The sequence below is a fragment of the Vulpes lagopus genome, chromosome 8 (assembly GCF_018345385.1).
Source record: "Vulpes lagopus strain Blue_001 chromosome 8, ASM1834538v1, whole genome shotgun sequence".
NCBI classification, from domain to species: domain Eukaryota; kingdom Metazoa; phylum Chordata; class Mammalia; order Carnivora; family Canidae; genus Vulpes; species Vulpes lagopus.
In genome coordinates, this window is record NC_054831.1 from 68,415,029 (window position 1) to 68,440,186 (window position 25,158).

At 36.9% G+C, this 25,158-nt stretch overlaps 1 protein-coding gene and 1 long non-coding RNA gene across 5 annotated transcripts in view; both read right to left on the reverse strand.

Moving 5' to 3' along the window:
* Nucleotides 1-17,110, reverse strand: part of MRC1 (mannose receptor C-type 1) — a 100,439-nt gene extending 83,329 nt beyond the window's left edge. Inside the window, exon 1 of one of the 4 annotated variants that reach the window (XM_041766162.1) lies at nt 16,979-17,110. Coding sequence is in view for 3 of the 4 variants with exons in the window: in XM_041766159.1 (XP_041622093.1) it covers nt 11,502-11,562 (61 nt within the window). In the remaining variant the exon portion in view is untranslated. Of the gene's footprint in view, nt 1-9,042; nt 9,419-11,501; nt 12,176-16,970 lie in introns of those variants that run through there. The other 3 variants (XM_041766160.1, XM_041766159.1, XM_041766161.1) reach the window with 3 other exon arrangements.
* A 1,744-nt stretch (nt 17,111-18,854) lies between these two features.
* LOC121497090 lies at nt 18,855-24,772 on the reverse strand. The gene is made up of 3 exons (XR_005989404.1): nt 24,288-24,772; nt 23,860-23,888; nt 18,855-21,634 (listed from the first exon to the last, which is right to left on the reverse strand). It is a non-coding gene; the product is annotated as an uncharacterized LOC121497090 (long non-coding RNA).
* Nucleotides 24,773-25,158: the final 386 nt, after the last annotated feature.

The window sequence follows — 25,158 nt, forward strand, 5'->3', positions numbered from 1 at the left end:
AGCCAATCTTTGAACTAAGTGCTTTCTGGATAGCCCTACAAGAGCAGTGTTTTGTTTTGTTTTCCCTTGCAACAATAGGTAACTTAGAGATATAGCACTGAGATGGAATTTAGTATCTGTTATATAATTTTAGCTTTCATTTTATTGGCATACTCAAGCTAGCCTTTGTATAACAAAAAGAAACAATGAATTTGTCAAATTCACAGTAAAGTTTAAGTATATATCCTTACTTCATTTGAGGTAATATTTTTGAGAATAACTACAAATAACAGTGTTGTTTTTATACTTACAACTTGGGACTGGTAACGTAAATAAATATATGTGGATGGCTTATTGTACAAAGCTGCTAGCTGGCAAAACTGAACTTCCATTTTGCAAAAAGAAAAGAAAGAAAAGAAAAGAAAGAAAAGAAAAAAAAAGAAAGAAAGAAAGAAAGAAAGGAAGGAAGGAAGGAAGGAAGGAAAAAGGAAGAAAGAAAAGAAAAAAGAAAAGAAAGGAAAAAAGAAAAGGATCTGGCAAGCTTCCCCCCTCCCCTTAAATCAAAACTGAATTCATGGAAAGGCTTTTTTTTTTTTTTTTTCTGTTTATTTTTTTAAGAATAGACAAATGAAAAGAACTGACTTTTCATTTTATGACATAACTATCAAACATTACTTCTGAGAATTTACTAAATTCCTTCTAAGTAAGTGTTCTTTCAAAGTGAGCTGCCAGTATTGCAGATATTTGAGGGTCTGACTAAATTAGTTCCTTATTTTTAATCAAGTGAAATGTCTTAAAGTAATAAAAGTACCACTAGCAGAGTGTACATTTACAGAACCTTTTCACAAGCCATATTCTTTTTACTGTCTCAACACTCCTGTCAGGTTAGAACCACTTACATCCTGAGATCAGTTATTGGACCATTAATTTGCCTTGAAAGTTTATTTTTCCCTGCCCTGCTCCTGCATCTGCTCTTGCCCCACACTGGTTAGAGACCTCCTGCCTCTAATCCATCTGGGTTCCTAATTTGGTGCTACTTTGAACCTTAGCCGGGCTTCCTAGGCTGGGTTTCTCATTTCTGCTGGTTTGATTTCTTGGAATTGGGACTCAATAGTCTCAATTCAGAACACCTGCTTCTGTTTGCTTCTCTGGAGTTGACATCTGTCAACTGAGTATGCAATGCCTGGCTGAAGCTCCTCCCATCTAGCTGAACTCCTTCCCAGACTTGATCTCATCTTGTTGCTGCCCATGTCCTGGTGTGACAAGATGAGTAACTTTCTGTGTTGGCAATAAAATTAAAATATTAATAATATCATGTTCTGTTTATAATAAAACAGAGGACATAGGGGAGAAAAGCTTACTATGATAATTCGCTACACACAAATTTAAGTCTAGGCTTTTCTATCTAAAATGGTAATGAAGTCTGAAATTTTTTATATATATCTGTGAACTCAACTATATTGTCCTTTACATTTAATTTGTATGCTATTCCACCTATTGTTTTCCTATCTAGACTTATCTTCCACTTTTCAGACAGTTTTGCTCAGTAACACCTCATAAACAGTAATATTTTCCACCTCATACTTCAGCATCATCAAACAGCCAACATTTATTAATCACAAATTCAGTCGTTCAACTAGTTGGTAACCAGCCATTTAAGGTAAGGTGCTTGAAAGTCTTTATGCACAAGTAGTGTTGTTCTTCTTTCAGAGATTTTTATACTTATTTGACTTTTATTTCATGTAATTTTCATCTGCAGTTCCATCTTGATTTTTCTCTAAATATTATGGCATTTAATAAGCAAAACTCCAATCTTCTGTTTTTCATTAATGGTATCATCATCCACTAATATCCATAAGCTAAAACTCTAGGACATCCTGGATTCCCCGATTTCCTTCACTTTCTAGAACAAAAGCAGAATCTATTGGCTCTATCCAAAAATATACTGTGATAGTTAATTTTATGTGTCAGCTTGGCTAGGTCACAGTTTCCAGATATTTGGTCAAACACTGGATGCTGCTGTGAAGGTTTGTTTGATGAGATTAACATTTGAATCTAGATTTTAAGTAGATTATCCTCAGTACCGTGGGTGGGCCTCATCCAGTCAGTGGAAGGCCTGCAAGATAACAGACTGAGGTCCCTAAAGAGAAAAAGAATTTTACCTCCAGACTGCCTTTGAACTTGTACTGCAATATCAACTCTTTCTTGAGTTTCCAGCCTGCCAGCCTACCCCTATTTTGGACTTGCCAGCCTTCACAACTGCATGAGCCAATTCCTTAAATATTCTCAAAAGATAGACAGAAGATGATTGATAGATGGGTAGACGGATGGGTGGATGGATGGATGGATGGATGGATGGACAGATATAGAGATACATACACATACAAACACACCCACATAACCTATTGGTTCTGTTTCCCTGGAGAACCCTGACAGATACATATACTCTAATCCATTCTTTTCTGTCTCCACAGCTACCATCCTAGACCAAGCCACCATAGTCTTACTCTGGTCTTCTCTTAAAAATGCAAGCATCAAAGAATGTAACACTTGATCTCCCAGTTTCCTGGGTGAGGTGGGCCTACTTTGGCACCTGACTCCAAACCACAAAACCTACCTCATGTAATGGGTTATTTCTATTTAACTACATAGATGAGTCTGATTTTTTTCCCGTTTTTGCAGTCTCTTTAGCAGATTGCCTGTGATGTGCATCCCATTCTGGTTGAATGCTTATTCAACCATGAAACTGTTTTCTTTTTCTTCTAGCTTTGTAAGAGGTTTTCTAAGCTGGGAGGAGATTTTGTTTTTTACTATATCTTCCCCAAAATTTAAAACCTTCAAGAGTGCACTATTGTACACAGGACAAAAATATCAACCTCCACATCCTAGCTCCCTAGGGAGGACATGATCCTGTCTGGCTATCTCCACTCTCACCCACCACCTTCCAGCCACAGACCTTTCTGTTCCTCAAACACTTAATTTCCACTTTAGAAATTTCATATTTCAAGTTCTCTCTTCTTGGGATGCTCTTTAAGGCCCTAGTTCAAGTGTCAGCTCCTTAGTGAGCAGACTATCCCAATTTTGCTCTTTTATTTTCTATATAGCATTCACAACCATCTTAAAATATATTCTCTTTAAGAAATCACTTAGTTATTTTTTGCCTGTATCCCTCCACTGGAATGTAAATTCCACAAGTAGACTTCATCTTTCTGGTTCAGTACTCTATCCTCTCTTTTTGGAGCATTTTGGTCTGTTGACAAATATTAGTTGAATGAATGAAAGAATATTAATTAAATCTGAAGCACCTTGACTAGACACCCAGACACATTATTTTATTTAATAACTGATTAATGATGATGAGTACGTTTAATGTTAGCTTCTTTCCCTGAAAGTTTATTTTTACCAAAGAACAATCTATAAATGTTTATACAAGGAGTACTTGGAAATGAAAAGATCTATTTCAATTCACCCTTTTCTATTCTGGCTTCCTTTATTTATCTTTGACATTAGGGAGCAGTGCAAGTTTGATATTGCCTTTGCCAGACAATATAAGGAAATGTAAAATTATCATTTTATGATTCCACAGTCATACATAACTCCTCTCCCCCACTAGTCAACACTGAGTTTTACTTTTATCATGGTATCTGTGTAGTGTCTCTGATTTAAAATGTCATATTTCTTCCTCTGAAAATGATCCAAGGCCTTGACTAAAAGTCATCTTGTGGTATTTTTGCCACTATCAACCACACCAACGTTTTCTGTTCTTTTTCTATACTAACTATGTTATTGTAATAGAAATATTACAAAGCTAACAAAAGAGGATGGTGGAATTTCTATATTCATTTCCCTGCCATCTCAATTATGGGATTGATTGTGTTTTAATTTTTGCTTATTAAATACTTACACATCAGATATTTATTTACAGGATTGAAGAGACCCTTCTTAACTCTATCTTCCTAACCTCATATTAATTTTTCAACAAATATGTGCCAGGCACTGTGCAAGTAACCTTGCAAGGACAAACCAGAGACAACTTTTGTGCCACACTGAGCTCACACCACCTGCAGTTAATTTAAAGGCAGAAATCTCAAAGGTCAAAATACACACATGAAAGAAGCAGTAAGTTCCAGATGAATATCTCAAGTCAAAATAACTGAAGACTAGATACCCAATAACATGAGTGTGAATATTCTTTTTTTTTTTTTAAATAGGCTCCAATGCTTAGCAAGGGGCCCAGAGCAAGGCCCAAACCCACAACCCCAAGATCAAGACCCGGACTGAGATCAAAAGTCAGACGCCTAACCAACTGAGCCACCCAGGTGCCCCATGAATATTCTTTTAAGCATGTTTTAACAGATTTAAATTTTTCCATTGACATTGGGTTAATTTTTCCCTTGACATTGGGTTAATAAATTTCTAAATTGATTAGCAAAGAAAATTAGGTGATTAAATTTGACTATCTAGAGATATAAGTATTATATGCTGTATTTCCTTATACATTTATAGACTTTCCCTGCTGGCAAATAAAATGCTGAGCTGCAAACATCTCTATCTTTTGCAAGACAGAGAAGCTGGGTAAGAGGAAAATAAGTGGATACTTTGTACCAGATACTGCCAGAACCCTACTTATCTCTTCTTGCCTTTTGCCATTTCAGTGCACATGAGCCCCACTCCCCAAGGTCAGTATAGCATCTCTGGGCCTGGGGGGCATCTGAGTCCCCTATGCCTACACACTGTGAAGACAAAAAAGGCCAAAGAAGCCCCTGAGTAGTAGCCTTTTACCAGTGACTGATAGCAATTGATGAATGAACACCCCAAGTCCCTGGCACGTTGGGAGGGATAACTCTGAGGCACATTGTCACCCAGAGCACTCTAGCAGGGCTGAACCCCAGGTGTTCCCAGTGGTCACTGGCTCCTTCCCTTCCAGTCCCACCTCCTTACTCCTTTGCCAGGGTTTCCTGGGACTGTCTCCCAAGTAAACTATTCGCTCAAATCATTGTCAGAGAGACTGCATCTTAAGCAGCCCAAACTAAGAAATCTGTCCATTAGCCTCAGTAAATGAATGTAAAAACCTTCATTTGTGTCCTCTAAGAACCGAAGTTAAGTGAAAAGCAGTTATTTATCATTCACCTAGTACATGCAAAAAACAAACAAAACCAAAAACTATGCCAAGTACTGGGGGCATGGGGAAGACTAAGGATCACAGTGTTAGGTTTGGCAAAATTGAACAAAAGTATAAAGGAAAAATTAAGAATTATTTTGGTTGTCACTTTGATCTTTCATTCATTCACCAAATATTCAGAGAGCCTAATAATTTTAAGTCACTGCATTTGGCCATTTGGGGAGGTACAAGTGTGAATCCAATAAGGGTTATGACCTCAAGGAGAAAGGAGAGGCCAGGCGTAAGACATTTATCCAACTTCCTGTCTTCCTTCCTAAAGATATGAAGAACTACACCCTTCCTGGGTTTGTTCATTTCCATCTCAGTAGGTCTCCCTCGGTCTGCTGATTTCTTTACCTATGTCCTGGACTCTACCCCCCTCTGCCTCTCCACTTGTTCTCCCTTTCTTTCTCTCCTAGAACTTCAACCTCAGAATGCCAGCCTCTCCCCTCGTTCTAGGACAAACAAAATCTATAGGTAAGAATTTGACACTACACCAATCTTCTTCTCTTCACAGCCATGCTCACTAATTAGTTAATCTTTATGGGGACACCTGGGTGGCTCAATAGTTGAGCATCTGCCTTTGGCTCAGGGCATGATCCTGGGGTCCTGGGATGGAGTCTCACATCAGGCTCCCTGCTTCTCCCTCTGCCTGTGTCTCTGCCTCTCTCTCTCTGTGTCTCTCATGAATAAATAAATAGAATCTTTAAAAAATTAATCCTTATGTATCATGTCCATTTGACCATGGCACAATCAGAACTCTTGACGCTCACTGGGTGTGTGACTTTGGTGAAGTTTCTAAACTACTTTGTGCTTCCTTTTCACCATCTGAAAAATGAGGGGAAAATCTTAGGACTTGCTGGTTGTCGTGAGGCTTCAATGAGATCATCCAAATAAAGCACTGAGAACAGTTCCTGACACACAGAAATCGCTATATACATGTTAATTATTATCATTAACTCGGGAAAATCAGTTTTGAAGACAGCGTGAAATGGTTCAGAACAGGATGAGACCAGAGAAAATAGAGCTGTTGCAGCAGACCAGAGAAAGGAACAGAGATGATGGAGACTCCAGTTTCCAAACTCAAGAGACAAATGATGTGGTGGAGAAGGGTATATTCTTTGAGGTCAGCAAACTTGTGATCAAATTCTGACTCCATCATTCGCTTGTGGTATTGCCTCAGTTAAAGTAATCACTCCAGCCTCGATTTCCTCATCTGTAAAATAGGGATAATAATGCTCCTTGATAGACTTACCACAAACTTCTAAATGAGATACTTTATGTAAAAACACCCAGCATGTCATTTTGCATAAAGTATACATCCCAGTATTAATAACTTCCTTCCCTTCCCCGAATGAAAAGTCTAAACAGTTGATATAAATAGAGGGACTAAATCCTTCTTTGACATACTGTTGTTTTGAGCACATTTTATGTCTTTCCTGATCTATATCTTCCCTGGTCTGCACACCCCAGCTGGTAAATTCTTAGCCTCGGAGCCAGAAGACAATAGTCAAGAATCAGTTCTGGTCCTTATTGGCTAGCTGACTTCTGAGCCTTTTTTCTCCTGTAATAAAAGGTGGATGGTAACACCGACCCTTCTTACATCATGGGGCTGTTGTTAAGGATCTGAAAATGATTAATGAATGTGACTAAGGTTCTGAAAGTGCTCTGTGACTTTAATTTGGTTTGTAATTGGACAAAGTTGTCTTAGAATGTTTTCTTTTTTTTTTTCTTAAAATTCCTTTTTTTAAATAAAATTTATTTTTTTTCCTGTTCAATTTGCCAACATATAGAATAACACCCAGTGCTCATCCCATCAGGTGCCCCCCCTCAGTGCCCGTCACACAGTCACCACCACCCCCCGCCCCCTCCACCTCCCCTTCCACCACCCCTAGTTCGTTTCCCAGAGTTAGGAGTCTCTCATGTTCTGTCTCCCTTTCTGATATTTCCCACTCATTTTTTCTCCTTTCCCCTTTGTTCCCTTTCACTATTCATTTGGGGAATATAAAAAATAGTGTTTTCTCCTTTCTATGTCAGATTCAATTCTTTTTAAAAGGGTATTTGCTTTCTTACCTCTTTTATTCTTACTTTTGTCCTGATTTTCACTAGTTTCCTCTACAGACCAAACTAACCCCATGATGTTTCCATCCAACAATGCTTGATGGTAGCCAAGAAACAAGAGGACACTAATATTCTCATTATGACGTCAGTTTCATTCCCTCTCTGCTATGGAGGCAAGCTACTTCAGAGGCTACTTTTCTTTTGTTCAACTCCTTTCGTGGCCTCTGTGACCTCCTAGCTCTGATCCTTAGCTGCTCATGTTCTAGTCCCAGAGGACAGATCTGAGTGTTGAAGGTCTTCAGCTCCTTTCTGAAGACAAGCGTTCTTGTCTTTAACTGATGTTGAGCATATTTGACTCTGTAAAGTTGACATTTAACCAATGATGACTCCTTCTACTGAGAAATTAGGTTCAGCACCCTCTAAGGCACTGAATTGTCATGTGACAAGGCAACTGTCATCTTACCTTTGTAATATCCATACACAGATCTCCATCTCTCAATTTCAGAAAAATCAGATGAAGTTTGGAACAGTAACAGGAAAAATAGACAAATATAAGAACAGTGGAAAAAAGAAAATGACAAGAACTTGGTTTTGCTCAGTAACTTTAGAAAGCATGTCTTAAATCCGGTGTCTAAAAGAAGTCACATGTAAAGGAAGAAATGAAGAGATTAGAGATAAAATTAGAAATCTTATAAAGAAAATTTTATGAAAATTAAAATGACTAAGGGAATGGCAAAGGGGAATTATTTCTTGAAGAAATTCTAGATTGGTATTAACCAATAATTCATATACCAAAAAAATGCATTGCTTCTGTTTATTTTTTAATTTTTAATTTATTCATGAGAGACCCAGAGACATAGGCAGAGGGAGTCTGATGCATGACTCAATCCCAGGACCCCAGGATCATTCCCTGAGCCAAAGGCAGACAGTCAACCACTGAGTCACCCAGGTACCCTGCATTGCCTTGGGAGTCAGGAGTCCTGAGCACTAAATTGGTTGTGCCATTAACTAGTTGTGAGACTCTGGAAAGATCACTTAACCTGTCAGGACTTCAATTTTCTTATCTATCAAACAAGGACAGTGGATGCAGCATGGGACTGTGCCAGAGATCAAATTCACTGTATCTTTTTTTTTTTTTTTTTTTACAATCACTGGCTAGTGAGGTCCTACTGTTGGCATCCTTTCCAAGTCTGCCTCCAGTACCATTACATTGGTAGTTTGAAATCAGCTGTGACAGGAATGTTACACCATGAAAATCAGTAAATGCCACAAATCAGTGCTTTTTTTTTTTTTTTTTCCCTCTGGGAACTAATTGTTAAGTTTACCAACATACTATTGCTTATGCACCAACCATCCCATTTTAAGCTATGTTTCTCTGCTGAGGTCCAACCTCTGAGTCTGAGCATCTCTCACTGTATCATGACTATGACTATATCACCACTGAGGTCTAAACATTGGTGCTGAATGCAATTCTTTCAGCTAAACAGCAGGGCAAGAAGAAAGCTAAGAACTACCCCCTCCTCCGCCCCCGCATGCCTGGCCTCCTAGGACCTCAAGGTAGGACATGGATGCTCACAGTGCTGATGATGTGGAATGCGCTGGGTTCTGAATTGAAAGAAAAATAAACCACAGAAAGTAGGGAGACCTTTCTGTGGGTTTTCTTCATGGGTAGGGAGCCAGGGCAGGGGGTGCAGGGGTAAAGGAATTCATATACCCTTTGTTCTACTGCTAACTGAGCAGTAACTAACCTCTGTTCATGTGCTGTTTGAACCAAGAAAAGGTAAAATCAGAATTATAGGCTCTTAAGTTAAAGAAAAAAATTCTGTAAGAAGCTCCCTTACCCATGTTTCTGTTTGTTTTTTATTCTCTGAGTAAACAGATCTTCAGCAACTCCCTGCTTCCCCCATATTTGTGCCTATGAAGAGGAAGACATTCATCAGAGTAAAGGCATTCTGCTGTCTCAAGGAGGGAAACTCTCCTAAGCAAATCGAGAAACATTTCGTGTCCCAAAGCATTAAGAGTCAGTTTAGAGAAAATTAGTATCTATGGGACCCAATATGGTAGCCATTAGCCATAAGGGTCTCTGGTACACTTGAAATGAGGCCAGTCTGAATTGAGAAGTGCTCTAAGTACAAAATACATTCTGGATTTTGAAAATCTAACTTTTAAAAGATGAATATAAAAATATCCCAATACATCTCTTTACTAAAAATATTTTAGACATATCAGGTTAAATAAAAGATATTCATAAAATCAATGTTTTTTAGTGTGGCTATATAATGTAGCTAATAATGTTTCTTTTTTTTAATATTTATTTATTTATTTATGAGAGAGAGAGAGAGAGGGAGAGAGAGGCAGAGACACAGGAGGAGGGAGAAGCAGGCTCCATGTTGGGAGCCCAACGCAGGACTCCATCCTGGGACTACAGGATCACGCCCTGGGCCAAAGGCAGGCGCTAAACTGCTGAGCCACCCAGGGATCCCTGCTAATAATGTTTCTATTGGACTTCCTGCGTTAGGCTCCAGGTCACATACAGAGCCCTTGAACTGTTCACCTAGATTCTGCTTGAAGACCTTCAGTGACAAGGAACTTAATCCTATGCAGATGATTCTATGTGGGACAGCACAAGTCTTAGAAGATTTTCATTGGTCTTGGTTTTACCTCTTCCACTTGCAGACTTGCAAGATGAACACTTGAAAATGTGGTCTTCTCCCACTTGGGTTAAGCATCTCCTCCTCCAGCACCCCTTACTCAATCAGAGATATGCTTTGTAGCCAGAAATAAGGCAAAATATCTTCTCAGGCTCTAAATTTTTCCTCAGCATAGTTTCTTGGGAAATCTCTCCTTTAAATGCTTCATCTACTGCTTTTATTGGATAATTAGTTACTACTATGGGAACAAGCACTCACTACTTCTAATTGTCAGCACTTAGGGAGCAATTCCTATGGCCCATACTATGTTCCAAACATTTCATATTGTGTAACTCATTGAATCCTTGCAAAAGCATGGGGCAGGTAACATTAAGCTCCCTGTTAGAGCAGGGAACTAATACATGGAGTAATTCTGTAGCTTCCCTGCAGGGGCAGGAGGCCTTCACTTGTACTTGTATAATCACTGCTACTTTTTTTTTTTTTCTTTTTTCTTTTTTTAAGTAGGCTCCACACCCAGAATGGAGCCCAATTTGGGGCTTGAATTCACCACCCCAAGATCAAGCTCTGAGCTGAGACCAAAAGCCCAATGCTTAAGTGACTGAGCCACCCAGGTGCCCCATATAATCACTGCTACTTAATGCTTAATGATTTAACGTTTTCTGTGGTCAGCACCCTCTCTGAAGTCTCCTGGTGGTTGGAGTTTCTGTGTTATTAATATGCTCCCATTCCTGCTCTCACCATTACATGGAAGGTATGGAGTGCCATTGGCAGAGGTGGCCTGTGCTGATGTAGGAGAAAAGGGGGATCAGGAACCAAAAGTTCAAAGTTGAGATCCTTTCAATCTCATTTCAAAAGGGAACTGGGAAAGAAAATTCTAACAGGCACTCTCATTCTGAAGTTTAAGCAGTTTGCATCTAGAGAACGAGAAAAGACAGACTCGACAATGTGTTTGAGAATTGAAAAGTTATGTAAAAAAAAAAAAAAAAAAGTTCCTCATGAGCAATCACCAGTCTCCAGAAAGAAAAAAAAAAAAAAAAAAAAGAGGAAGAAAACAAGTGTAAGTCAGTTTGAACAACTTAGAATACTGATAAAGATGAGCTTTGTAGCTATAAAAACCATGGATAATTAAAAGATTTGTTCACAGAAAAACACGCATTGTAAAAATCTCATGGAATCCCTCTTTGGAGGATGATCTATGATCCTGTCCTTAGACCCACCATGAGGAAAGACACCAGTGCCTTCCTCCTTTTGGCCAAAACATTCCAGAAGATATTTCTTGGTGGTTAGACAGGATTATTGTGAATTGAAAACCAGAACGCAGAAACCACAAAGGAAATCCCTCTAAGAACAGAGCAGAGAAAGAATGATGGGACGTGAGAGAAGTCAGGAGGAGACAGGGGTTCTGTGGGGCTTGAGGCCAGGTGGCATCTCTGGCTGGAGAAGCAGCCTTGCTTCTCCAGGCCCCGGGCTTCTAGGCCTGGCAGCGAGGAGGAGGCACCGGTTTCCCACAGAGCTGATGGGGCGCGGGACTTTGGTTTTCCTTCTCACCACAGATATTAAAAGGAATCCATCCATTAACCTTGACCCCAAAGGAAACGTGGCATAGCCCCCAGGCCCAAGTCAGAAAGCTTCTGCTTCAGTCAACTTACCCAACAGCTGTACAGCAACCGGAATAAGAGAGAGGAAAACCAGGAGTAGGGACAGCTTCATGGCCCAGAGTTTATCCTTCGCTTCCACTGATGGAGACGAGGGGGTAAGAAGGAGCCAAAACAATGCAGGCACCCACTCACCCCTTCCCCTACTCTGTTCTCAGAGCTGCCCTGCTGAAAAGAGATATGGAGGAAGCTGTCACTTTTAAAGGGCTTCTGAAATTAGGGAAAACCTCCAATAAGGAGATATCCTGTCACATGAGGGTAGTTGGAAAAACAGGAATTCAAAGTTACAACTTTGCTTTGTAAGCTAACTTCTGAGAAGAGCAGACACAGAGGAAGGGAAGAAAGGGACACATGTGGGAGAGGGGTGAGGAAGGGGGGTGGTGAAAGGGTGATCATGAGAAACCCGGAGCCAGGCTGGCCTGCAGAGAAGGGGAGAAGTGAAACAGCTGTGTGCCCGAGAGCTGGCTCAGAAGGAGCTGTGTGACAGGAGGCCATTACCTGAGCCAGAAAGCTGGGGTTCCCTCTGGGAAGCAGCTGAACCAATGGTCCCTCAGCAGACAACCCCACCCCAGACACAGAAATAGCAGGCAATGAAAATGCTTCATGCTGGAAACATTTTCTGATGTGCTGAAACTGATCCCCCTCATTCTCTATATTCAGTGCTTGGAGTGTCTTTTTTTTTTTTTTTTTCTTAGATTCAAAAGACACAGTTCTCACAGAGCTCTGTTCCTTTAACTAGAAGAAAAGTGAGAGGCTAGACATAAGAAGAAATCTCCTCGAGGCTGGGAAGCAGAAAGTTCTAGAAGGCTTTCTCTAGAAAGTTCTCCAGAAAAAGCGAGAAAAGAGTGACAAAGATTTGTAACAAACCCTTGATGCCCAGCCTCAACCATACTGGTTGTCTTCAAAGTCGGAAAGTTCCTCTCAGAGGAGAAAATCTGCTAGTTCGTTCACAAGGATGCATATTCCTTACATGATGGGTGGATTTCTTTCTTTAAAAGCAAAAATAGGAGCACCTAGAGTTGGTTAAGCATCCAACTCTAGATCTCAGCTCAGGTCTTGATCTCAGGGTTGTGAGTTCAAGCCCTGAGCTGGGCTCCATGTTGGGCATAGAGCCTACATAAAAAATGATAATTTTCAAAAGAAAATACAAACAAAAATCTTTATAAAACACAAGATTAGCCCCTAAACACCTATTTTATTATTTTTCATTAGTAAAACATGGATTAATAATATTTTGATGCAGATATCAGTAATTAGATAGCCAGCCCACATGTGGAATGTTGGTAAAGATAAGCAATTCAAAATGAAGCTTCTGGAAACATTGCATTTTTTATTTTTTTGAAATTTTAAATAAGTAGCTTATCATCAAGTGGAAAACCCCAAGACTGACCATTTTTGTGAGAATTATAAAAGTTATAAACTGCTACCTAATAAGAAATGTGATATAGTCCTCTTATTAATTTTTTAAAACATTCTAAATTTAAGGTTATTTAGGCAGGATGCAAAAGGTGGTAAAAATATAGGACAAAGGTCTTTTGTTTTTTTCATTAAGCCAAGACTTGACTCACACAAAAAAAGTTGGCTATGAAACAGATGAAACAAAATGTTTCTTAAACACTTTTACTGATTTATCGCACACAAAAAAAGATATTTTAAATGAGTCATTCATGACTTTTAAATGTACATAATTTACATAAATTCAAAAAATTTGGCCTGATTTGGATTTGTATCAATTTCAGAAGCAAAGAAAATGTAATTATATTTTCTCACACTCACCCTCAAGGTTTTTTGAATTACATAAATGTGTCACATGGCCAACCAGGATTAGTGGTAAATCTGACTTTGAAACAAAAGGAGGCCAACTGTTCCACAAAGAATTTACCCAAGACCTTGACCTTATTGAAACAAAAATATATCAGGCTAGAAGGATAGGCAAACTCTCCCAAAAGCTGGACAGTCAACTTTTGTGAGAGTGACATCACAGAAGATGGTGGGAATAGGAGACTCTAGGAATCCATCATTTCATCTAAACAACTATTGCAATGGTGGGAACTGTCCGAGGTAATTATTTGGGAACTCTGGACTCTAGTAGAAGTCTTAGAACACACAGTGAAGAGCTAGTAAATTTCAATGAATTTCAACCTTTCCCTTATGGTGGTGGCTACCATATTCCCCAATCTTTGTGGCTGACAGCGCAAGGGCCACAGACTGAGTTTCTGGTGCAGCTTGCTAGGGCCAGGGTGGATAGAAAGGACCTTGCCCTTCAAACTATCAGAGTTGTAGGTTTTGAAGGCTGACTGCTGCTTTTAATTGCTTTCAACATAGTACTAGAAATTTTAGCTGAATTAATTAGACAAGAAAAAAAAACAAAAGTATCAAACTCGAAAAGAAGTAAAACTGTCAAAGAGAAGTAAAATAATCTCTTTTCACAGATGGCATGATTTTATATGTGGAAAACCCTAAAGCTTCCACCAAAAAAAAAAAAAAGAGCTAATAAACAAATGAAACACAGTTGAAAGATACAAAATCAAAATCCAAAAATCAGTTGCATTTCTACATACTATTAATGAAAAATCTGAAAAGGAAATTAAGAAAACATTTCCATTTACAATAGCATCAAAAAGAATAAAATACTTAGGAATAAATTTAACCAAAAAGGCAAAAGACTTATACAATGGAAGCTACAAAACATTGCTGAACGAAATTAAAGAAGACCTAAATAAATGGGAAGATATCCCATATTCATAGAATGGAAGACTTAATATCTTTAAGATGATGGTACTATCCAAAGAGTTCCATAGATTCAATGTAATTTCTATAAAAATCCCAATGACATTTTTGCAGAAATTAAAAAAAAACTCATCATAAAAATCACATGAAATTTCAAGAGATCTCATAAAGGCAAAACACTCCCAAAAAAGAATGAAGTTGGAGAACTCAATTCATATTTTCTGATTTCAAAATTTACCACAAAGCTACAGTAATCAAAATAGTATGGTGCTGGCATAAGGGAAACATAAAGACTAATAGAATAGAGTAGAAAGGCCAGAAATAAATTCTCACATATGTGGTCAATTGATTTTTTCACAAGGGTGCCCAGATCATTCAATGAAGAAAGAATAGTCTTTTCAACAAATGGTTTCAGGAAAACTGAATACCATTATACAAAAGAATGAAACTTTCACCTTATACCATATATAAAAATTAACTCAAAATGGATCAAAAACCTTAAAACCATAAAACTTGTAGAAGAAAACATCAGGAAAAAATCTTCATGCCATTAGACTCAGCAATGAAAGAAAAAATAGATAAATTGGGCTTCACCAAAATTTTGAAAATTTTTTATATCAAAGGACAGTCAAAAGAGTGAAAAGACAATCTACAGAACAGGAGAAAATATTTACAAATCATATATCTGATAAGGGATTAATATCCATAATATATAAAGAAGTACAACTCAATAGCACCACAACACAATCAATTTTAAAAATGACAATGAGCTTGAGCAGACTTTTTGCCAAAGAAGACACACAAATAGCCAATAAGCACATGAATTCAATATCACTAGTCATTAGGGAAGTACAAACAAAACCACCATGGCATATTACTTCACTCCCTCTGGGGTGGCATCTATCAGAAAACAAAAACAGAAAATGACAAGTGTTTGTGAGGATGTGGAGAAATTGGACCCCTCGTGTACTGCTGGAGGGAATGTAAAAGCCACTATAGAAAATAGTCTGGCCATTTCTCAAAAAGCTAAACATGTAATTGTCATTTGATCTAGAAATCCCACTTCTACTTATATACCCAAAGAACTGAAAATAAAGACTAAAACATTATTTGTACACCAATGTCAGCATTATAGTAGCCAAAGGATAGAAGCAACCCAACTGTCCATCAGCAGATGAATGGATAAACAAAATGTAGTGTTGGTCACACACACACAATGGAATATTATGTAAAAAGGAATCTGATACTTGCTACAACACGTACAACCTTGAAAATGTTATGCTAAATGAAATAATCCAGGCACAAAAGGGCACATAATGCATGATTCCACTAATATGATGTATGTGGAATAGGTAAACTCATTAGAGACAGAAAGAATAGAGGTTCCAGGGACTGGTAAGGAAGGGAAAGTGGTTATTATTGTTTAGTGGGTAGAGAGTTTCTGTTTGAGATGATGAAATGTTCTAAAAATAGTGGTGGTAATCACACAACATTGTGAATCTACTTAAAGCTACTGAATTGTACATATAAAAACGGTTAAAGTGGGAAATTTTATGTTATGTATATTTTACAGCATTAAAATCTGTTATATTCTTCTACTAAGCTTTGGTTCTGGTTTTTGCTTAGCTGTTGATGGTGGCAGCTTTTAACTAGCACTTCCTTCAAGTTAATGATGTATTTCTCTAAAATGAAGAAAATCCTTACTTTTTTAATTGGCAAGATAATTGCTGAACTATTTCATTTCCTCCTAGACATTTTCTTTCTCAAGCATAATGTAATTGACACCCACTCAGTTCCATAAAAGATGAACTTGGTGACTCTTTTGCCCTGGAAGTTCCAAGAAAATAGCTCAACACATTTTTTGTAACCTGTTCTATCATTTCTCATGGTTAATACTGGCAACTGATTCAGAAGTTTGTTTTGTTTAAGCAAGCCAATCTTTTGATGGGCAAATTTGCTCAAATGGTATCACAATAATTATGGCCCAGAAAGAAAAAATAAGATATAATGATGCAGTTGAGTACAAACTTAAATATTTAAAGGATGGAACGCTGTTTATTCATATTCTTATTCCTCACACTTTCCACTCCTTACCAAAATACATCAAAGCACAATAATTGCCTCACTGCAATTAAAAAAAATATTTGTATTGGCTTGTCTAAAATTTGACTTTGTGGTTCTCTCCAGACAAAATATTTAGATTGACTATGATTTACTATATATATACATATACATACACACACACACACACACACACACACACACACACACACATTATTTGAGGGGCCTGTGAGTTTTCCAGTTCTCTAATTGGTGTTTTGTTTTGTTTGGTACCACACATGTCTTTATAACACATTTATTTAACTTTGCAAAATAATTTAATTAGAAGGTCATTTCACCCATTTAATATTTGAGAAAAAATTTTTAAATAAAATTAAAAATGTACTTTAGGGTCCGAAAAGTACCGAGACTTTTTAGATGGAAGCCAAGACACAAAAACATTAGATTTCTTCTCCTGAACTACACAAATATGTAATGTTACCTATAATATTTAGCAATTCAGAATGTAAATGTTATATCTATTCACTGAAATATTCTAGAAACCCTATTCTCTAAGGAGCCTAAATCTTGAAAGAAATAAAATAAAATAAAATAAAATAAAATAAAATAAAATAAAATAAAATAAAATAAAATAAAATAAAATAAAATAAAATAAAATAAATACATACATACATACATACGGGGAAGAAGGCATTGCTGAAAACTCCATTAATATTTTATTTCCAGGGCAGCCCGGGTGACTCAGCAGTTTAGCGCCGCCTTCCGCCCAGGGTGTGATCCTGGAGTCCTGGAATCGAGTCCCACATCAGGTTCCCGGCATGGAGCCTGCTTCTCCCTCTGCCTGTGTCTCTGCCTCTCTCTCTGTTTCTCTCATGAATAAAAAAATAAAATCTTAAAAAAAATTTTATTTCAATACATGAGAAATGACTTTTTTAATAGGAACATCCTGAAAAATTAATATTTGTGTATATAAATGCAAACTTTCACAGCAAATATTACTATAGTAAATATTATGCCCAACACATATAAAATCATTTTTGATATATTTAAGACAACCCTATTTTTTTAAGATTATTTTTTAAGACACTTAGTTTACAATAAATTTGAGAGGAAATTTCCCATATACTCCTCTTACCCCTCATGTGCATACTCTCCTCCATTATAATCATCCTCTGTACTTTACTTGTTCATCTTTTTTTATTGTATCTGTAGTTTTGCCTTTTCTAGAATATCATATAGTTTGAATCATACAGCATGCAAGCTTCTCAAACTGGCTTCTTATATTAGTAATATTCAGATAAGTTTCCTTCATGTCTTTTCATGTCTTGCTAACTCATTTCTTTTTAGTGCTTAATAATATCCTATTATCAGAATTACCACAATTTATTGAACTATTTTACCTACCTAATTATCTACAGAAGGACATCTTTCTTGCTTCCAAGTTTTGACAATTACGAATACAGGCTGCTAAAAATACCCATATTCAAGCTTTTGTGTTGATATAAGTTTCCAACTCCTTTGGGAAAATGCCAAGAAGCATGATTGTTGGATGGTATGGTAGGAGTATGTTTAGTTTTGTAAGAAACTGTCTTTTTATCTTCCAAAGTGTCTGTACCTTTGCATTCCCACCAGCACTGAACAACAATTTATTCTGTTCCACATCCTCCCCAGCATTTGGTGTTGCCAGTGCTTTGATTTTGGCCATTCTAAGTGATGTGTAGTAGTATCTCAATGTTTTAATTTGCATTTTCTTGATGGCATATGATCTGGAACATCTCTTTGTATGTTAATTTGCCATTTGTGAGGTGTCTATTCATTTGGTGGGGTCCTTTTGTCCATTTTTAAGTTAGGTTGCTTGTTTTCCTAGTGTTAGGGTTTTGAGAGTTCTTTGTATATTTTGGATAAGAGTCTTTATTAGATATCTCTGCAATTATTTTCTCCCAGTCTGTGGTTTGTCTTCTAATTTTGATATTGTCTTTCACAAAGCAGAAGGCTCTTTAATTTAATGAAGTAAAGTTTATCAACTATTTCTGTATGGATCATGTCTTTGGGTGTTATACCTAAAAAGACATCACTGTACCCAAGGTCATCTAGGTTTTCTCCTATGTTATCTTCTAGTTTTACAGTTTTTTATTTAACTTTTGGATCTATGATCCATCTTGATTTAATTGTTGTGAAGGGGGTAAGGTCTACATACAGATTTATATTTTTTGCATGTGGATGTAGTAGTTCCAACACCATTTATTGAAAAGACTATCTTTTCTGCATTTTACTAATTTTGTTCTTTCTCCAAAGATCAGTTGACTATTTTTATGTGGGTTTATTTTGTCTCTATTCTGTTCTATTGACCTGTCTATTGTTTTGTCAATACCATATTGTAAAGCTACAAGTAAGTCTTCAAGTCAGGCACTATCAATTCTCCAACATTGCTCTTCTGCAATATTGTGTTGTCTGTTCTGGACATTTTATCTCTCCATATAAACTTTAGAATTAGTTTGTCAATATTATTTTTTCTTTTTCTTTTTTTTTAAGATTTTATTTATTCATGAGAGTTACAGAGAGAGAAGCAGGCTCCATGCAGGGAGCCCGATGTGGGACTTGATCCCAGGACTCCAGGATCACGCCCTGGGCCAAAGGCAGACAGTGAGCCAGCCGGGTGCCCAATCTCTGTCTTTTAAATGGTGTATTTATATCATTGTCATTCAGAGTGATTATTGATAAAGTTGAATTCATATCTATCATATGCATTACTGTCTTCTTTTTTGCCATTTTTGCCTTTCACTCTTTTTTCCTGCCTCTTATGGTATTAATTGAGCATTTTATATGACTCCATTTTGTCTCCTTTCCCAGCATATCTGTTTACTTCCTTTTTTAAATTTTTTTTAGAAACTGCCCTAATGTTTGCAACATACTTTTACAGCTAATCCAAGTACAGTTTCAAATAATGCTATACCACTAGCATGAATGTATCTTGAAATTAAAAAAAAAAAATCCTAATTCCTTCCTATCACTTGTATCATTGCTGTCATTTGTCTTACTTACATATAGTTGTACAAAGCATGTATGTATACACTATATACATAAGCATACATAGATGAAAACATTGTTCCTATTATTATTTTGAACAAACTGTTACCAATTAGGTCAGTTAAGGATTTTTTATAGTTTTTATTTATCATCTGTTCATTTTCTGATACTTTTCCTTTTTTTTATGTATCTCAGTTTCTGACCTATATTTTTTCCTTCTAAGACCTTCTTTAAACATTTCTTGCAAGGCAGGTCAATGGACAACAGATTTCCTCAATTGTTTAAGTCTAAGAAAGTATTTCTCCTTGCCTTTGAAGAATGATTTCACAGGGCACAGAATTCTGGTAGTTTTCCCCCTTAATTCTTTAAATATTTCACTGTTCTCTCATGGTTCCTGAGAAGGATGTTAGGGATAGGGTGCTTTCTTCCTCTGGCATCTTTCAGGATATTTTTTCTTTGACTTTCTGTAATTTGAAAATGATATGCTGAGGTATAATTCTTTTGCCATTTATCCGGTCTGGTGTTTTTGGAACTTCCTTGATCTGTGGGTTTGGTGTCTTACATTAATTTGGGGGAAATTCTTAGTCATTATTGTTTCAATTATTTCTTCTGTTCCTTTTTATCTTTCTTCTGTTCTAGTATTTCTATTACTCATAACTTATGCCTTCTGCAGCTGTCCCACAGTTCTTGGGTATTCTGTTCTATGTTTTTTCAGATTTTCTTTGTTTTCAAACATTCTATTGCTATATTATTTAGTGCAGAGATTTCTTCCTCAGCTGTATCCAGTCTACTAATAAACCCACTAAATTCAGTCTTCATTTCTGCTACACTGTTTTTTGTTTCTAGCATTTCTTTTTTTGTTCCTTCTTGGGAGTTCCATTTCTCTGGTTAAAATGTGCATCTGTTCTTGCATGCTGTCTACTTTATCCAGTTGAGCCCTTATTATTAACCCTAGCTGTCTTAAATTCTTGGTTTGATAATTCCAACATCCCTGACATGTCTGGTTTTGACACTTGTTCTATCTCTTCAAATCATATATTTTGCCTTTTGGTATGCCTTGTAATTTTTTCTTGATAGCTGGACATAATATGTAAAAGGTAAAAGGAACTTCTGTAAATAGGCCTTCACTAATGTGGAGGCGAAGTATGTGGTGGTGGGGGGGAGCATTTTATAATTTATGACCAGATCTCAGTCTTTAGGGAATCTATGCCCTGAGACTGTGAACTGCACAAGAGTTTCTCTGGTTTTCTTTTTTTTTTTTTTCTCCACTTATCCTAAGGTCGACAATATAGCAGAGTGGGCTGGAATTGGGTATTTCCCTTTTCTCAAGTCAGCTAGGCTCTGATGATTACCCCAACATATTAGGCTCTGGTTAGCTAGTTTTCCCCTGAGGGCAGGCTTTATTAAGAAGAACAGAGTGCTCTGGCTTATTTCAAAAAGGTTTCTTTTCCCCTCCCCTGGTAGAAGCATGAGGGGATTTTTCTCCAATATTTACTATGGAAACTTGGTCAAGCTCCTGGAGGTTAATCTTACAGTGTTATAGGGAGCCCCTATGATGTGGTCCTTCTGGAGGTTTTAACTCAGTTGTTAACACAGAGCCTTCAACAATTCATCAATTACAGTTGAGGTTTTCCTACCTGGTGCTGGTGAGTATCTCCTTCAGGCAGCTGTGACTTCCTATCTGTCTCTCCAATCTTGGAAATATCCCTGATGTTATTCTTACTTGTTGAAGGTAAAACCCTTCCTTTTCCTATTCTTTCACTTGATTGTATCTTTTGGCTCAACACTGACCAAGAGGGGAACCCATTTTGGAGTAAGTTTCTTTTTTTGAAGGCCATTGTATAAAGATGTTCAGATTGTTCATTGTTAAACTGAAAGGGATGCCCTTCTGATTGGCTACCCCAGTCATACATGGCAGTTCTGAAAAATACATGAAGCAGCATGATTTAGAGTTCATGAATTAATGTCTCTTAGTGAGACACTGAAACACCTTCCCAATGCAGGTACAGCAGAGGGACCCACCCACCAATATGTCCCCAATAGTTGCAGCTGGATCTTGCAGACAGCTGTACCATGGGCTAGCTTCAAACACAAGCATACCCATGGTAGCCACAGTTGGCCTCTTAATCAAACACAATGGGCCAGTTCTGCCCACCAGTCACAGCATAGCCATAACAGAAGGGCACACACAAACCACATAGGGGATACCTCTGGAGCACTTAGTTCTGGTGACTGGAGGATTATACTTCTGAGACTCACAGGATATCTGCATAAAGGCCACTTATTCAAAGCCAGGAGATGAGGCTGACCTAGCGAACACACAGAAACAAACACAGCAAGCAGGCAAAATGAGGAAATAGAGGAATATGTTCCAAAAAAAAAAAAAAAAAGACAAAGCTACAGGAAAAGTAAAATGAAGATAAGCAATCTACCTGATAAAGAATTGGAGGTAATGGTCATAAACATGGTCATTGAACTCAGAAGAAAATGAATGAACACGTGAAAATGTCAATGAAGAGATAAAAAATGCAAAAAGGAACCAATCAAAGCTGAAGAATATAATAACTGAAATGAAAAATACACTAAAGGGAATCAACATTAGAGAATACAGAAAAAAAGATCAGTAATCTAGAAGACAAGGTAGTTAAAATCCAAAGTGAACAGCAGAAAGAAAAAAAAATAAGAATGAGGATAGTTTCAGTAACCTCTGGAACATCAACCATACTAACATTTTATTATAGGGATTTTGGGAAAAAGAAGAGAGAAAGATTAGAAAACTCTTTTAAAGAAATAATAGCTGAAAACTTCCCAAATATGGGAAAGGAAACAGATATCCAAGTCCATAGAGCACAGGGAGTTACAAACAAGATGAACCCAAAGAAGTTCACACCAAGACACATAATAATTAAGGGGACATCTGGGTGGCTCAGCAGTTAAGCATCTGCCTTTAGCTCAGGAAGTGATCCTGGAATATAGTCTTGCATTGGGCTCCCTTTGAGGAGCCTGCTTCTCCCTCTGTCTATGTCTCTGCCTCTGTGTGTCTCTCATGAATAAATAAAATCTTTAAAAAAAAAGACACATAATAATCAAAATGTCAAAAGTTAAAGATAAAGACTCTTAAAAACAGCAAGAGAAAAACATCTTGTCATGTACAAATGAACCCATATAAGACTATCAGTTGATATTTCAGCAGAAACTTTACAGTCCAAAAGGGACTGACATGATACAGTCAAAGTGCTGAAAAGGAAAAAAAAAAAAAGACAACCAAAACTACTTTACCCAGTAAGGTTATCATTCAGAATTGAAAGAAAGATAAAGAGTTCCAAAGAAACAAAAGTTGAAGTTTATCACCACTGGACTTTCAAGTAATGTTAAAGGAAATTCTTTAGATGGAAAATAAAAGGCCATAACTACAAGTAAGAAAACTATGAAAGGAAAAATCTTGCTGGTTAAAGCAAACACATAGTTAAGGTAGTGGATAAACCACTTATAAAACTGGTATGAATGTTAAAAGACCCAAAGTAATAAAACCAACTATAGTTATAGTAATTAGTTAAGGGATACACAAAATAAAAAGATATAAAGTACACCATCAAATCATAAAACATTGGGGAAAGCATAAAAATGTAGCTCCTTTAGAACATGTTCAAACTCGCGTCTATCAACTTAAATAACTTGTACATACAAAGGGTGCTAAATATAAATTTCATGATAACAATAATCCAAAACCTCGTAATAGGTATAATAGATACCAAAAATAAAATAAAGAGAAAGAATTTCAAATATAACACCATAGAAAATCATCAAAACAAAGAGAAAAGATTAAGCAAGAACAGAGACTAACTACAAAAACAACCAGGAACAATTTTGAAAATGGCAATAATTACTTTAATGGTAAATGGACTGAATATTCCTTTTTTTTTTTTAAAGATTTTATTTATTTATTCATGATAGTCACAGAGAGAGAGAGAAAGAGAGGCAGAGACACAGGCAGAGGGAGAAGCAGGCTCCATGCACCGGGAGCCTGACGTGGGATTCGATCCCGAGTGTCCAGGATCGCGCCCTGGGCCAAAGGCAGGCGCCAAACCGCTGCGCCACCCAGGGATCCCTGGACTGAATATTCCAATCAAAAGACACAGGGTGACTGATCAAATAAAAAATAAATAAAAAAGACCAGAGCTTATTTTTTGAGTGGCTCAGTTGATTAGGCCTTTTGACTCTTGATCTCAGCTCAAATCTTGATCTCAGGGTCGTGATTTCAAGCTCCACATTGGACTCCATGCTGTGCAGTAAATAAATAAATAAAACCCATCAATATACTACCTATAAGAGACTCATTCAGACCAACAGACACATATAGACTAAAGTGAAGGGACAGGAAAAGATTCCATGCAAATAAAACCAAAAGAAAGCTGGAGTAACAATACTTGTATCAGACAAAATAGACTTTAAAAGAATGACTGTATCAAGAGATAAAGATGGACACTTACATAATGACAAAGAGATCAGCCCAACAAGATGATATAACACTTACCAATATGTATACTCCTCCAAGTAGGAGCACTAAAATATATAAAAGCAAATGGGAACAGGTCAAAAGGAGACATTAATACAATAATAGTAAAAAAAATTTAACACCCCATTTACATCAATGAATAGTTCATCTGGACAAAAAAAAATCATTAAGAAAACAGTGACCTTAGGGCAGCCTGGTGGCTCAGCAGTTTAGTGATGCCTTCGGCCCAGGACATGATCCTGGAGACCCGGGGTTGAGTCCCACGTCAGGCTCCCTCTATGGAGCCTGCTTCTCTCTCTGCCTTGTCTCTGCCTCTCTCTCTCTCTCTCTCTCTCTGTCTCTCATGAATAAATAAATAAAATCTTAAAAAAAGAAAGAAAGAAAACAGTGTCCTTAAATGACACATTAGATCAAATGACACATTAGACACATTAGACCATACTTACCAGATAAATACAGAACAATCCATCCAAAAACATCAGAATACGCATTCTCTTTAGGTACACATGAAACATTTTCCAGGATAGATTACATGTTAGGCCACAACACAAATCTCAATATATTTAAAATGATTATAATCATATCAGCATCTTTGTGATCACAATGGTATGGAATTAAAAATCAATTACAAGAAAATAAACCAGCAAAACACAAGCACATGAAAACTAAACAACATGTTACTAAACAACCGATGGGTCAATTAAGAAGTCAAGGAGGAAATCAAAAAATACCTTGAAACAAATGAAAATAAAATGTACCAAAATCAATGGGATACAGCAAAAGCAGTTCTAAGAGGAAGTTTACAGTGACAGGGGCCTACCTCAAAAATCTCAAATAAACAATCTAACCTTATACCTAAAGGAACTGGATAAAGAAAAACAAACAAAGCCAAAGTTAGCAGAAAGAATAAAGACAAGAGCAACAATAAATGAAACAGAGACTAAATAACAACAGAAAAGATTAATGAAACAAGAGTTAGTTCTTTGAAAAGATAAATAAAATTGATAAACATTTAGCCAGACTCATAAAAAAAAGGACTCAAATAAAAATCAGAAAGAGAAGTTACAACAGACACCACAGAAAAACAAAAGATTATAAGAGAAAAATAAGAGCAACTAGGGTAAAACAAATTGGACAATACAGAGAAAATGAATGAACCCCTAGAAATATACAATTTTTCAAGACTGAATCAGAAGGAAATAGAAAATCTGAAAGAGACTGAGTACTAATAAGGAAATTGAATCAATAATAAAAAAATAACTCCCAACAAATCAAAATCCAGGACCAGATGGCTTAATAGATGAATTCTACTGAACA